The 13,211-nt window shown below is 47.7% G+C and overlaps 1 protein-coding gene across 3 annotated transcripts in view; it reads right to left on the bottom strand.

Annotated features, from left to right (window-relative positions):
* Window positions 1–277: 277 nt before the first annotated feature.
* HSF4 (heat shock transcription factor 4) overlaps window positions 278–13,211 on the bottom strand; it is a 28,876-nt gene continuing 15,942 nt past the window's right edge. Inside the window, exons 5-12 of one of the 3 annotated variants that reach the window (XM_060254255.1) lie at window positions 9,774–9,849; window positions 7,940–8,004; window positions 4,702–4,801; window positions 3,582–3,706; window positions 2,494–2,599; window positions 2,300–2,365; window positions 955–1,036; window positions 278–488 (exon numbers count right to left, since the gene is read on the bottom strand). In XM_060254255.1, the coding sequence (XP_060110238.1) occupies window positions 983–1,036; window positions 2,300–2,365; window positions 2,494–2,599; window positions 3,582–3,706; window positions 4,702–4,801; window positions 7,940–8,004; window positions 9,774–9,849 (592 nt within the window). In that variant the 3' untranslated portion in view covers window positions 278–488; window positions 955–982. Of the gene's footprint in view, window positions 489–954; window positions 1,062–2,299; window positions 2,366–2,493; window positions 2,600–3,581; window positions 3,707–4,701; window positions 4,802–7,939; window positions 8,005–9,773; window positions 9,850–13,211 lie in introns of all 3 variants that reach the window. The other 2 variants (XM_060254254.1, XM_060254253.1) reach the window with 2 other exon arrangements.

The raw sequence follows: 13,211 nt of genomic DNA, 5'->3' as shown, positions 1-13,211 counted from the left end.
CCCCACCTGATTTTCCAAACCAGATCATGCAAAGTGGGGAGGGGGGAGATAAGTTCAGAAGTTCCTGTAGGATTCCAGTAACACAGTAGGAGATCCCAAGAAGCAACAACAGTTAATCCTCTTTCTTCAGCAAAGAAGATGCACAGAAAACTGAGGCTGGCAATCAGAATAGTTTTTGAGCAAGAAGCAGCAGCAGGATCCATACCATGATGGACATCCCCTCCTTGACATTCAGCTGGGTAAATGTTCCTGCGGTAAAAAAGGAAAGGCTCATCAAACTAAGCAAAAGCTCACTCGTCATTCTCAAACGGAGAGGTCAGCTTTAATGGGAGACTTGTCCCGAAGTCTGCAAAGGACACGATGGAAGCTGCATTTCCAGACTGAGCATAAGAAGGTAGAACTTTGAGGTACATTCACAAAGTTGCTTCTCAAGGCTTTGTGGTTTCCCAGCAAGGTGCTATTGGGTGCTTTCAAGATTGACATCTCTCCTTAGGAACGAAAACAGAAAATGGAGAACATTGCTTTCAGAACATTGGTTCCATCTATGAATAGACTTCGATCAAAATAAGAAACGCTGAACAATTTAGAATGCTTTTATCCTACCCATCCTTCAGTTCCAGCTGCTACTCTAGAGGATACTTGACCAGGCCTGCCTGCAGACTGCAGGCCAGTATCTATTAATGTAAATTAGCTTTTCTCCTCTTTTTTTGGTCATCCATAGATGGCTAATCTTGGCCCACCACAGGGATGATGCATTGATAAATATGTCAGCACGGAAGGCAAAAGAAAGATCTCAGAGCATTTGTCCTCCTGAAATCTACGTACAAAAACTATCTCTTCAGAAACTATACAGCACTGGGCAAAGAGGTAGTGATGCCAGTTTGGAATTAAAAAATGCCTGTTCATTCATTATCCCTATTTTCTGATGTTTCCAAAGACAGTTGTTGACAGTACCTGGTCAGTAGGCATTGGACTGAGGCTTTCACACTTGGTAGGACATCTCAATTGCATTCTTCTCCAGATACACACTGGGATTCTGTGTCTTGATGCAAAAATACAAACTGCAGCAAATGTAGCATGACAGAGAAAACAGTTTAGAACAGGGGTATCAAACTCATTTGTTATGAGGGCCGGATCTGATATAAATGAGACCTTATCAGGCCAGGCCATGTCAAGCCGGACCATGTGTGTACCTATTTAATATTAGGTAGCAGAGATATAAACTTTATAAAGGACACAGACAAACACAATTAAATATTTTTTTAAAAAAAACTTAAAACATTAGCACTTGTTAGTCTTAAAGGTGCTTTCTTAGTATTTCTCCCATGGGATCCAGGAACTGGGCAAAGGAAGTACTGGCTCTTTCTTAACTTCCCCAGGGGGCCAGGAGTGAGAGGAGCCTCAGCCAATAGAAGAAAGAGAGGCTTGGCTCAGTAGCTCAGGCTTAGCTCAGTAGCCTCAGCCGATAGAAGGAAGAGAGGCTTGGGTCCGTAGCTCTGTTGTGCGATTGAGAGAGCCTGGCAATGCAAGCTTTGCCTCCTCCCCTTCCTCATCCAATGGAGAAAATAGAGGTTTTGCTCTGTAGCTCCTGTGTGATTGATCAAGTTTTGAAAAGCAAGCTGTTCTGCAGAAGCAAGCAAGATATAGAAAGAAGGAAGCAGATGGCAGCCAGTTGCTTGGGGGCCTGATAGGAGCCCTCCAGGGGCCTGATTAGGCCCCCGGGCCACATGTTTGATTCCCCTGGTTTAATAACAATCTCTCAGTAATACTTAGGTTGGGCAGATTGTCCTAGTATAGGATGGCAAGACCTTCAGGCTGAGGACATGCAAGCCACCAAAGATGTTCAGGGATGAGGGAGACCGGAACATGGAATTTGTGGTTCACAACTTGAGGGATGGGCAAGAGACTTTGTAATAGTGGAGGTGGAGAGCTCAGAACTTGGAGGTAAGAATTAAGGTCTCCGAAGTACATAAACCCCTGACTTAGATGGCCCAGGCTAGCCCAGTCCTTTCAGATCTCAGAAAAGTACTTGGATGGGGGACCAACAAGGAAGTCCAGGTTTGCTACACAGAGGCTGGCAATGGCAAACCACCTCTGCTTCTTGCCTTGAAACCACCACAACGGGTTGCCCCAGTCAGCTGTGACTCGGTGGCACTTTCCATCACATGCACAAAAGTTTTCATCTGCAAAATGCTGACACTTATGTGGATGTACTTCTGATCCCCAAGCCCTCCCCAAATCCTTCTCCATAAGTTCTCCCCATCCATTCAGCTCCTTATCTTGCACGTACATCTCTTACCGAGGACAAACTTGCCTCCATATCATTCAAATTCCATTCATTTGCAGAAACAGTGGGGTTGAAGACCTGTGAGAAATGGTACACCATCATCTTAGAACAGTTCTCTGGAACATGAAATCTTGTATACTGTTTAGTGACGGTTGGTCAATAAAATGGTAAGAATTAAGTATAGGTTTTTAAAAACAACAACATACATCCAAAGAGCTGGCAGCTTCCAGATTGTACTGCTGGCTTCTCAACAAGATCTGAAGGCCTTCCAGATTCAAGTCAGCACCATCTAAAGGATCGCATATTTCTGTTCTACAAAAACACAAAACAATCATCTGTCACGGAGTCAACAGATAAGGTTCTATAACTACTGTATATAGCACAAGAGGGTTTTTTTTCTTGCTCTCCTGTCTGATACCCAAATAAGGCTATAGTGGTGTCATGGGACCTGTATGAACAAAACCTGTGTGGGTTAGGTGCTGTAGTAAGGAAGGAAAAGTGAAGAGACTGAGTGGAAATTGTGGTTGTGGTCGGGTTTTTGATTTTGTGTTGTTTTTGAGAAACAAGCAGAAACAGAGCAGAGCAAAGACAGAAAAATATACAGTATTTAAAAAATCAGCGTGAGCTCATATTAAAGACTGGGCTTTGTCCAAATAGCCACTGCACTGGTTACCTAATGGTGCACGGTGAAAGAATTTCCAAAGAGCACATGGCACAGCAGTGTGTATGTGTGCATGTTGCTGTTGAGGAAATGAAGTCTACACGGAGCCTTTTTACCTCAGCAAACTAATTAGAGTCCTTCATCATGAGGAATTCCATTCGAGACAGGACAAAGGTAGCATCTATATATCTAACAGCGATGTGTGGAAGATACCTAAATCCATGGATCAGGGCCATTCTGATACTAAACAGATTTTCCCAAAAACATGGGGGACTCCCCAGGTTTGCAGAAAAATCTGAAATGGAAAATAAAATATATAGGGAGGTTTAAATCCCTCCCCTCCCAAAAATACAAGTGTGTTGTCTGCACACGTAGAGAAGGGAATGGATCCAGCCTGGATCACCTGAGAATAGCAATCTGTACATCAAAGGGACAGCTCCAGAGCAGTGCAAAGGAAGGATACACAGCATCTAGGCCCATCTTTCTCTCTGGCTCTCTATAGTCTCCCTCTGAAGTCTAAGGCTAAGAGACAATACAAAGTCCTTCACTCCCAACATACAGAAGACTGTTATTTTTTTTAAGTTCTTTCTGTCTCTTAACATAGATCTATATTACCACCAGAAGGCTTTTTACCTTTCACTGTCAGGAGGAGGCTGCATTACCACAGCATTTGATGGCGATGCTTCAGTAACATCTGATATGACTGGCCCTCCAGTGATGGCCGGACTGTTTAAGCATGAGGCAGGTTCAGCAGAGGGCTAAATTGGAAGGGAGAAAAAGCAGTTTTCATGGTGTCTATATAAGTGTAAAGCTACAATGCCAAATGTGACTTCCATTAAGCGTCCATTTGCTTCTTTCCCAAATTATTTGCTCCCTAAACCAAAGAGCCAGTCCTGGCTTTCCTCTACCTTACTGGAGCACACTTGTGTCTGCAGGAAGCACCCATTCAGAAACAGCTGCCTTCGTCATAGGAGGATGCTTCACTTGCTACTTCCCAGCATTTTGTGACTGGCTGTCCCCCAATGGTAACCATTTTGTGATTGGTCCCAGCCTCCATACCAGCCATTTTGTGGAGGACCCTCAACCCATTCCCAATATTCCAAAACTGGCCACAGGCTCATCAAAACTGAGGACTTGTGCTGTAAAAAATCTCACTTTGAGTATTCTTTCTCTTGAGACTTTGTTTCAATACAGGATTTGGCCAGGGACTCGTTTGAAAGGCATGAGTGCATCCTGAATAGGTGCATTTCAGTTGGAAAATCTACCAGTACTGTACTGAATTCCATCCAGAGCATTTGTAAATCACATCCACAGAGCCTACCTGCTTGCCATAGAGGAGGAGGAGGGCTTTACCTTAAATAACTTGTTCTCCCAGCACTTGGAAGATCCTTACTTGTTATTTCTAAATATCAACCAAACTGCACGTCTGGCTACTGGTTACTTACCAAGATGGTGTCAAAGTACACCAAATGAGCAAAAAGAACCAAATTAACAGGTAAGATATAAAACATGTCTCAGCCCTACAGCATCCACTGGCATGAATGTGCACTAAACAAACTCAGAAGCTCTAAACACTTAAGTCCCAGGGTTCTGGTGTATGAAAGATAGAAAGGCGAATTTGAATATGCCTGTATCAGATTTCTGAGCTGGTCAATGCCTAGACACAAAGACTGCTTGACAATCAACATTATTCTTGCACATTACAACACACACAAGATTTTTGTCAATGACTGCGGGCATGATTTCAGCTTACCGACTGAATGAAATAGGACTCATGGAGCGGGTCCATTGATAAATGCCTCCTGAATTTTGACACCTGAGAAGCAGAGTTCCCATCATCCAGCATAAGAGGTCTGTAGAGAAAACCATATCATCACATCCTTTTCATTCGTCCATTAAGATTCTACTTTTCCCTCTCATGTGATTCACGAGAACATTAAAAAAACATGCTTAATGTTTTTGTAAATTAATGTTAAATCCCTCTGCCATTTGACCAGAACCGCCTGGGATGAGGGAGAAGAGAAACTTGGTTTAGGGTCAGTTACTGTAACTACCCTAAACTGAATGACACAGGCTGGTTTGATCCTGTCGGATCTTGGAATCTGTACAGGGTCAGTCACCAAGGAAGACCATATAAAGCAAATCCAGGGCTGCTATGCAAAGGCAAGGAATGGCAAATCGTGCCTGTTCGTCTCTTGTCTTGTAAACCTCATAGTCATAGATAGCACTAGACAGCACTTACACACACATTATTAAGGATACTTCAACACCTGCTAGTTGGGTTCCCACAGGGCTTTTTTTGTAGCAGGAACTCCTTTGCATATTAGGCCACACCTCCCTGATGTAGCCAATCCTCCGGGAGCTTTCAGGGTTCTTAGTACAGGGCCTGTTATAAGCTCTTGGAGGACTGGCTACATCAGGGGTGTGTGGCCTAATATGCAAAGGAGTTCCTGCTACAAAAAAAACCCTAGGCTCCCATCCTTTTTGCCAGGAAGGGGAGGAGCTTAAAATCAAGCATCACTCTGATAAGGCTGAAGCGCTGCATTTGATTCAACATGGGTTTTTTGCTGAGTCCGCAGGAAGTACAAATGCTGTCCAAAAAACAACTTTGTGTAATCCAACTATTGTTACAGATTGCTGGAGAATCCAGATGGCACTTTGCCATGCAGAGTTTCCCATTTGCCCCACGTGCTATAGTTCTTTTTTAAAAAGGGACAAGAGGTCACCATGGAGTGTGAAGCAAGGATGTCCATCCTAGCCTTTGGAGAATGCAGGAAATATAAATATTGGTGAGAAGGAGGAGAACAGAAAGTTGTCTTTAAATTCAGAGATAGTTCCTGGCCAATTGCAAGCCAGTACTTTGGGCTTGTTTCTTCCTGTGTCTCACACTCCCAAACTGGAGTGAAAGCTCACTTTCCCATTCATGCTCTCGCATGCACACAGCATTCCTGAGCACTGCTGATTTCTGACTGAAATGTTTAGTTTGGAAGGCTGAGCACATGTGCTGAGGGCACTCTGCGAATTTATGTTCAGATCCTCATTTGCACAACTGAACTGCAAAAAGGACCTGCACGGAGACCCGACACAGATCAAGGCTATGGTGCTGGGGGAGATTTACTTTTCCCACATTTCATTTCCCTAACTTTTGTCTTAGTGTGACACTGTTCAGAGCTGAATTGGCTGTATGAGCAGTATCATTAAAGTATTTCCCTAACTTAAAATGGACACCACCTCCAGAGTCATAAGACCTAGGAGGGGACAACATAAACCAGTGTGGTGTAGTGGTCAGAGTGTCCGACTAGGATCTGAGAGACTTGGATTCAACTCCCCACTCTGCCGCTGGAAGTTTCCTGGGTCAGTCACACTCTCTGCATAACCTAACTCACACGGTATTTATGAGGATAAAATGGTGGAGAATTATGTCAGCTTCCTGGAGTCCCCCTTGAAGAGAAAGGTGGGGTATAAATGTAAATAAATAAATAAACAAACAGAGGGGGGAGAACAATATTGTAAGCCACTTTGGGTCCTCATTAGAGAATAAAGCATAATATAAATATATACCTTAATAAATAAGAACTTTTTAAAAATAGGGCTTAGAGAATCAGGCTATTTCTAATCAGTTAACCCTCTTCTCCGCAGTTCATTCCCCCTGCAGTGACTTTTTGCAGATCAGTTATACTTTTGGTAAATCAAAGTCCTATCTCCACTGTCAAGGCTGGTGTGGCCCTTAGTTTGAACCTCGCAATGAGGGTGGCATCAGATTTTCCGAATGCCTATTTTCGGTTTTTAGTACCAAAACAGAGGTTGGAGGAAATGAGAGAACATAAGAGAAGCCATGTTGGATCAGGCCAGTGGCCCATCCAGTCCAACACTCTGTGGTGGAAAAAATCCAGGTGCCATCAGGAGGTCCACTAGTGGGGCCAGGACACTAAAAGCCCTGAAAGACATGCTGGTGCATATGCAGAAATTTTAAACAAACAAACAAATCTACAATCACTGCAAACACTGCCTATTTCTCCCCAACTGACTCTAAGAACTTCTGTCAGGGATCCAGTTCACATATGCAAACAGTGGCATAACAGCACAGCAGCCTCTTGAAGAGGTGGGAATGTGAAGAGACAGCTCCACATGGCAAGCCACTTGTGTGAACCAGCACCTTGTGCAATTCCAGCAATTGTCATAGCACCATCAAAAACTCTAGTGCACTAAAGTCACAAGAAACATGCAGAAAGCAGCTTGATGAGACACTTCTGTAGAGTTCCATTTTCAAGTGGATAAAGTGTTGGCTTTATAGGTGAATGAGAAGACAGAACCATGGAGCTAGAAACTCATCCATCTAGCCAGGTAAGACAACTCTAATGACCAGATTCTAGTGGATGGTTATTTCCACCATGACTCGCCTAGCCTACAGGCATCTGGCTGACCAGCAAGCTATGGCCCTGGCCTAGATGAACCTTTGATCTGACTAATGAAGGATGCTCTTTCCTGTGGATAGAGCAGGCCAGATGTTCTGCTGAACCTTCTACACTCCCTTGTCCTCTGCCTTCTTGTAATCCCCAGATGACCTCTCCTAGTGCCCTGAGTACTATTCTATAGCCATAGAATGCTCCTTTCATGGCCACTTGAAGGCCTCCTTCCAGATCCCACATGTCCCCCAATAATATTAGTGGAAAATCTCTTTTTGGATTTAAAAAGCAAAGCTGGCCTACCCTCCCTTCCCTTTTCTCTTCAGATGTCCTCCTTTCACTTCCCTGTATATTACCAAAACAAGGGTCACATCAAGCTGACAGGGTGGTTCTCTATGGGCTACTGAATAGACCAGGTCAGCAGCTCTGACTCATCAGTTTGTCCTCTTTCACTGACTTATCTCCATGGCGTCCAAGTCCGGTGACCCACCACGCCACTCGGAGCTGAGTTCACGTGTTCTGAAACCAAGGGCCAGCCCCAAACTAGATTCTTGCCTGCGCATGCATCGCACAGAGGGCACTTACAGTTTTCTCTTTATTCCGGCATTGCTGGGGTTTGATTGGAGCTGGCCAAATAGAAACTGAATCAGCTGTTGGGGGAAATCAAGGTCAGGAGTTTGTCAGTCAGCAGTGATTCAGCACTCCAGCCCTTCATAGCCATCCCCTTTGTCACCAGTGCTCAATGAAGATCTCCATTTTACCCTCACTGGCAAGAGATCATGGGACACTGCCCTCTTTCTCAGCAGGGATTTAAAATATGGGTTCCCAAGGGATCCAGCTACATCTTTGTGTTTGATGAAGGATGACACAAGGACTTGGTATCAGGCTACCATGGGAGTCTTGTGCCTCCCTCTTTTCTGCTTGCAACAGTGGAAAAAGTGGCTTCAGTCTGTACCACCACCATGGCATCTTCAATCTGTCCCATAGAGTCGCTGTAGGGTTCATTGCAAAATTCACATGACTTACATGGCTACAGGAGAAAGCCTGAGAATACAAGGATGGTGTGGGGCTACGGGAGGCCAAACCCTCTTCTTCCCACAAGCCATGTGCTTTTAGGAGGCACAAAACTCCCATCATGCATCTGATGCACAGTCCTTGCCTCAACCCCCAACAAGCACTAGAACTGGCCCCCAGATACTCCAGGTACTCCTTGTCCTGTTATCCCAATTCTTTTCAGCTGGAGATGCCATGAACTGAATTGAGGATACCTGCATAGGAATCAGACATGGGTCTCCTATTAAGATACAACCCTATTTGCTACTTTGGCAGGCTCTCCAATATCTGTCATTGTATTTATTTTCTTTTTGGCCCAGGACAGACACATCTGAGGCCACAATTATTATGACCAATAAGCACTAAGTCAGATTCTGGCAATAAAACAAGGGCACTGTGTTGCCACTGTATAGGCAGTGGAACTCTTGTCCTTGATCCTAGGCATACTTGGATTCTAGAATCCAGGCTCTAAGTTTAAAGAATTTCAAGATGTATTGACTGGCAAGTTTCTGCTTAACCATTATGGAATCTTCCCCCTCCACGAGGACCTCAACAAAACTGTGGATATGTGAAAGTGCCAAATCTCTATGAATGTTCATACATGGCACTTAATGTGAACATAAAGCATACACAGTGTAAACATTAAACAGATACTAATTTTTCATTACAAATGCCTCTCTTAAGAGGTGTTGCCCAGTCAAAATTCTATAAATCTATTCAAAATTAAAGAAAATCTTTCGTTCCCACATCAACAGCACTCAGACATTCAGATATTGTATTAGAGAGAATTCCAGGTCTATTTCCGATATCAAAATGCTGTTTATTTAATGGACCTCAAGGACATGTTACTATTTATGCCATGTTTTATATTAAGCATTCTTTTTTCTTTGGAAATACAGCCGCTGGAGTGGGAAGAGAAGGAAACCAACTCTTTCCACCCCTGCCATTTTCTCACTGGAAAAAACCACCCCAAATTGCTTTCATCTCCAGTTGGTGAAGAAATAAGAGTTACTGTAAGTTTTCCCCAACTGAGCATGGGTAGCTTTTTCTGGTGATAAGATGCTGAGGATAAAAAGGTTAATGTTTCCCTTTCCTGCTCTGCTGCTCTCCTGAAGCAATTCTGGCAGCTAAATTAGCAAAAGGAGGGAAAGTGTTGAAAATTAACTCTGTATTGTTTAGCCCATAAGCTTGCTCAGAGTTTCCTAGGAAAAACCTGCTTGGGAAACTTTTCTTGTTGCTGATGCAGAAACCACACTGGAATAAATCTTACAACAATACAGTCTCTATCAGATACAACAAACTTTAAAGCCAGCAAATGCCCACCATGTTGTAGCTTCAAGTGGCCTGGTGTGATATTTACGTTTACCTTATTGATGACTTTCTGGTGCTGTGAATGGTTCTGCCTGAGACATACCACTTCTCTCCAGAGAACTTCATTCTGCCTGAAAAGAATACAGAAGCCCACAATGAGTTGTGCAGCCCCACAAAGCATCGATTTATGTATACTTGCAATACAGTTTCAAAAATCAAAAGAGCCAGCAATCTGGTTTGAGGGGTCATCTCTCCTGCTAGGAACCTGTGTGCCACCTCAGAGCTTCTCAGAGCTTCCTCCTCTCAGTGCATTCTCTCAGAGCCTAACTAGACAATATAAACTGTAAAGTTCACCATGGGGACTGGAAACTAGGGATGGGCATAAACTGGGGAAATGAAGGCTTGCCCCTATTCATGATTTGTGAAATCCTATGAACCATGAACTTTCATGAACCTAGGCATTTACTGAACCAGTTCATTTTGTGAGATTTGTGCAGTAGAACAGCCCCTGAGGGATAGAGATACCAAACAAGCAGCGAGTCTCCAGCAGACTCTCCTCTTCTACCAAAGGGAGATTGCCCTCCCTTTTTTCCTTCTGGCCCTGAAATCCTTGACTTCTGGGCCTCCTGGGGTTCCCCTTTTTGGCCTGGCTTCATCTGCTGGCTGCCCTCTGACTGCCCCAAGGGTTGGTTTCCCAGAACTCCCTGTAGTGTATCAAGAAATGTCATGCGACCAGACGGGGGGGGGCAACTGGGCAGTCCCAGGAGCCCCAGCGCCGGGAGCCAGTTCCCCGCCTATCTCCAGCTGTGGCGGGAAGTTCAACGGGGCAGGATTGGCCCGACCAACCCAGTAGGCTGTACCCGGGATTGTATATAAGCGGGACCCGGCCCGCGTGTTCTCTCTCTAGCTACGTGCTCCCAATAAACCATGTTGCCCTACTCTCGTCTCCGTTTCGAGTACGTTACACTGGCGACGAGGATGGGATACTAGCCTCAGCGGCTACGACGGAGATCTGGGCAACAAGCGACCGCCGCCGCCATCATGGCCAACCAAGGAGGAATCACCGGCTACCTCGAGCCCTTCGACCCTACAAATCCAGAGGGATGGGAGTCCTACGCGGAGCGGGTCGAGTTCTACCTCCGGGCCAACAAGATCACTGACGCCGGAGCAAAGAGGGACGTTCTCATGAGCGTCTGCGGGCCTGCCACGTTCGAGATCGCCAAGGGTCTCTCGGCACCCGCCCGTCTGGCGGAGAAATCCTATGACGAGATCATCCGACTCCTCACGGGACACTTCTCACCACAGCCCTCGCGGGTGGCTCGCAGGTTCCTGTTCCACAAACGGGACCAGATCGCGGGCGAGTCCGCCGCGGACTACCTGGCGGCCCTCCGCAAACTCGCCGGGAACTGCAACCTCCCCCAACTGGAGGAAGCCCTGGCGGACAGATTCACGTGGGGCCTCCGCGACGAAAGGCTCCAGCAAAAGCTCTTCGCCAAAGAAGAGCTTACCCTCCAGGCCGCCTTCAGCGAGGCGGTGGCGTGGGAACGAACCGCCCGAACGTTTCCCCGGGCCAAGATGGAAGCCGCCCACCATGAAGAGCTGGACCACGACGGCCCCGAGGAGGAGGAAGCCCATCAGCTACGCCGCCCAGCCGGGCCACCCAACAGAGCGACCCAACGCCCCCGAGCGACCGACCGACCACCAGCGTCGGAGAGAGCCCCGGCCACCAAGTGCGCCAGCTGCGGCGGCCCCCACGAGAGGAGAGACTGCCAGTACCGGACCTGGGACTGCAGGAGCTGCGGGAAGACCGGCCACATCGCCAGGGCTTGCCGAGCCAAGCCCAACCGCAGGAAGCCGACCACGTACCACGAGTCCGCGGAGTCCCACGCGATAGACTCTACGTCCCTACAGGTACTGAACTTGCCCCACGATTCCCCCGATAAAATCAAAGTGACGGTCCTTATCGAGGGGAACCCCTGCCAAATGGAGGTGGACTCAGGGTCCTCCATTTCCCTCATAGCGGAGGAAACCCTAAGAGAACTGTGTCCCCGCCAGCGGCTGCAACTTCGGCCGGCAGACTTCATACTCCGGGACTTCCAGAAGAACCCGGTGCAAATTGCAGGGTGGGCGCGGGTACAAGTTGAGCGGGGGTCCTTCCACGGCCCGCTGGACATCCTGGTGGTAAAGCGCCAGCTGGCTACCCTGCTAGGTCTGGCCTGGTTCAAACCCATGGGAATCCGCGTGGAGGGGGTGGGGCAGACCTTAACGCCCCGTGGGTTCGGGGAGATTTGCAAGGAATTCCCCGAGGTATTCAATGGGTCCCTAGGAAGCTACCGGGGGCCGGCCATCTCCCTGCCCCTAGACCCCACAGTCAGGCCGATTTGGCTCAAGGCCAGGAGGGTCCCGTTCGCCTTGAAACCTAAGATTGAGGCAGAGCTAGACCGCCTCACGGCACAAGGCGTCCTTGAGCCGGTGGACTACGCCACTTGGGAAACCCCCATCGTTACCCCCATCAAACCAACCGGGGAGGTGCGGATATGTGCCGATTATAAATGCACCATAAATAAGGCTCTACAAGACAACCCCTATCCGGTGCCGGTAGTGAGCCACGTCCTAGCCGCCCTAGCGGGGGCTAGGATATTCGGGAAGCTAGACCTAGCCCAAGCCTACCAGCAGCTCCCAGTAGACAGCAAGACGGCAGAGGCCCAAACGATCGTGACACACAGAGGGGCCTTCCGCGTAAAGAGGCTGCAGTTTGGGGTGAGCGTCGCTCCGGGGATTTTCCAGAGCATAATGGACTCTCTCCTTAAAGGAATTCCCGGAGTCCAGCCGTTCTTCGACGACGTTTTAGTCGCCGCCCCGGACCCCGAAGAATTTGGCAACCGCCTCCGAGAGGTGCTCCGCCGGTTCCAGACCGCGGGGCTCAAGGTCAAGAGGGAGAAATGTTTGCTGGGGGTTCCACGGGTGGAGTTCCTAGGGTTCGCCGTAGACGCAACTGGAATCCACCCCACGGAAGAAAAGACCCGAGCCATCGTACAAGCCCCGGCCCCCACGAGCAAAGCGGAGCTACAAAGCTTCTTGGGGGTGCTCAACTTTTACCATTCCTTCCTCCCCCACAAGGCTGCCCTCGCGGAGCCCCTTCACCGGCTGCTGGACAAGAAAGCCCCTTGGGTTTGGGGCAAACGACAGGCCGCCGCGTTTCAGGCGGTCAAGGACGTCCTGGTGTCCAATGCGGTGCTCCACCATTTTGACGAGGCCCTCCCCGTCATCCTGGCATGCGATGCGTCGCCGTATGGGGTGGGGGCAGTCCTGGGGCATCAGCTGCCAGATGGGAGGGAGGTACCGGTCGCATACTACTCCCGCACGCTCACCCCAGCCGAGCGCAACTACGCGCAGATCGACAAAGAGGCCTTGGCAATCGTGGCGGGGGTCCGCAAGTTCCATGAGTACCTATATGGGAGACGGTTCACAATTGCCACGGACCACAAGCCCC

Source organism: Heteronotia binoei, chromosome 14, assembly GCF_032191835.1.
Source record: "Heteronotia binoei isolate CCM8104 ecotype False Entrance Well chromosome 14, APGP_CSIRO_Hbin_v1, whole genome shotgun sequence".
Lineage (NCBI taxonomy): Eukaryota > Metazoa > Chordata > Lepidosauria > Squamata > Gekkonidae > Heteronotia > Heteronotia binoei.
This window is presented reverse-complemented; position numbering and strand designations above follow the sequence as displayed.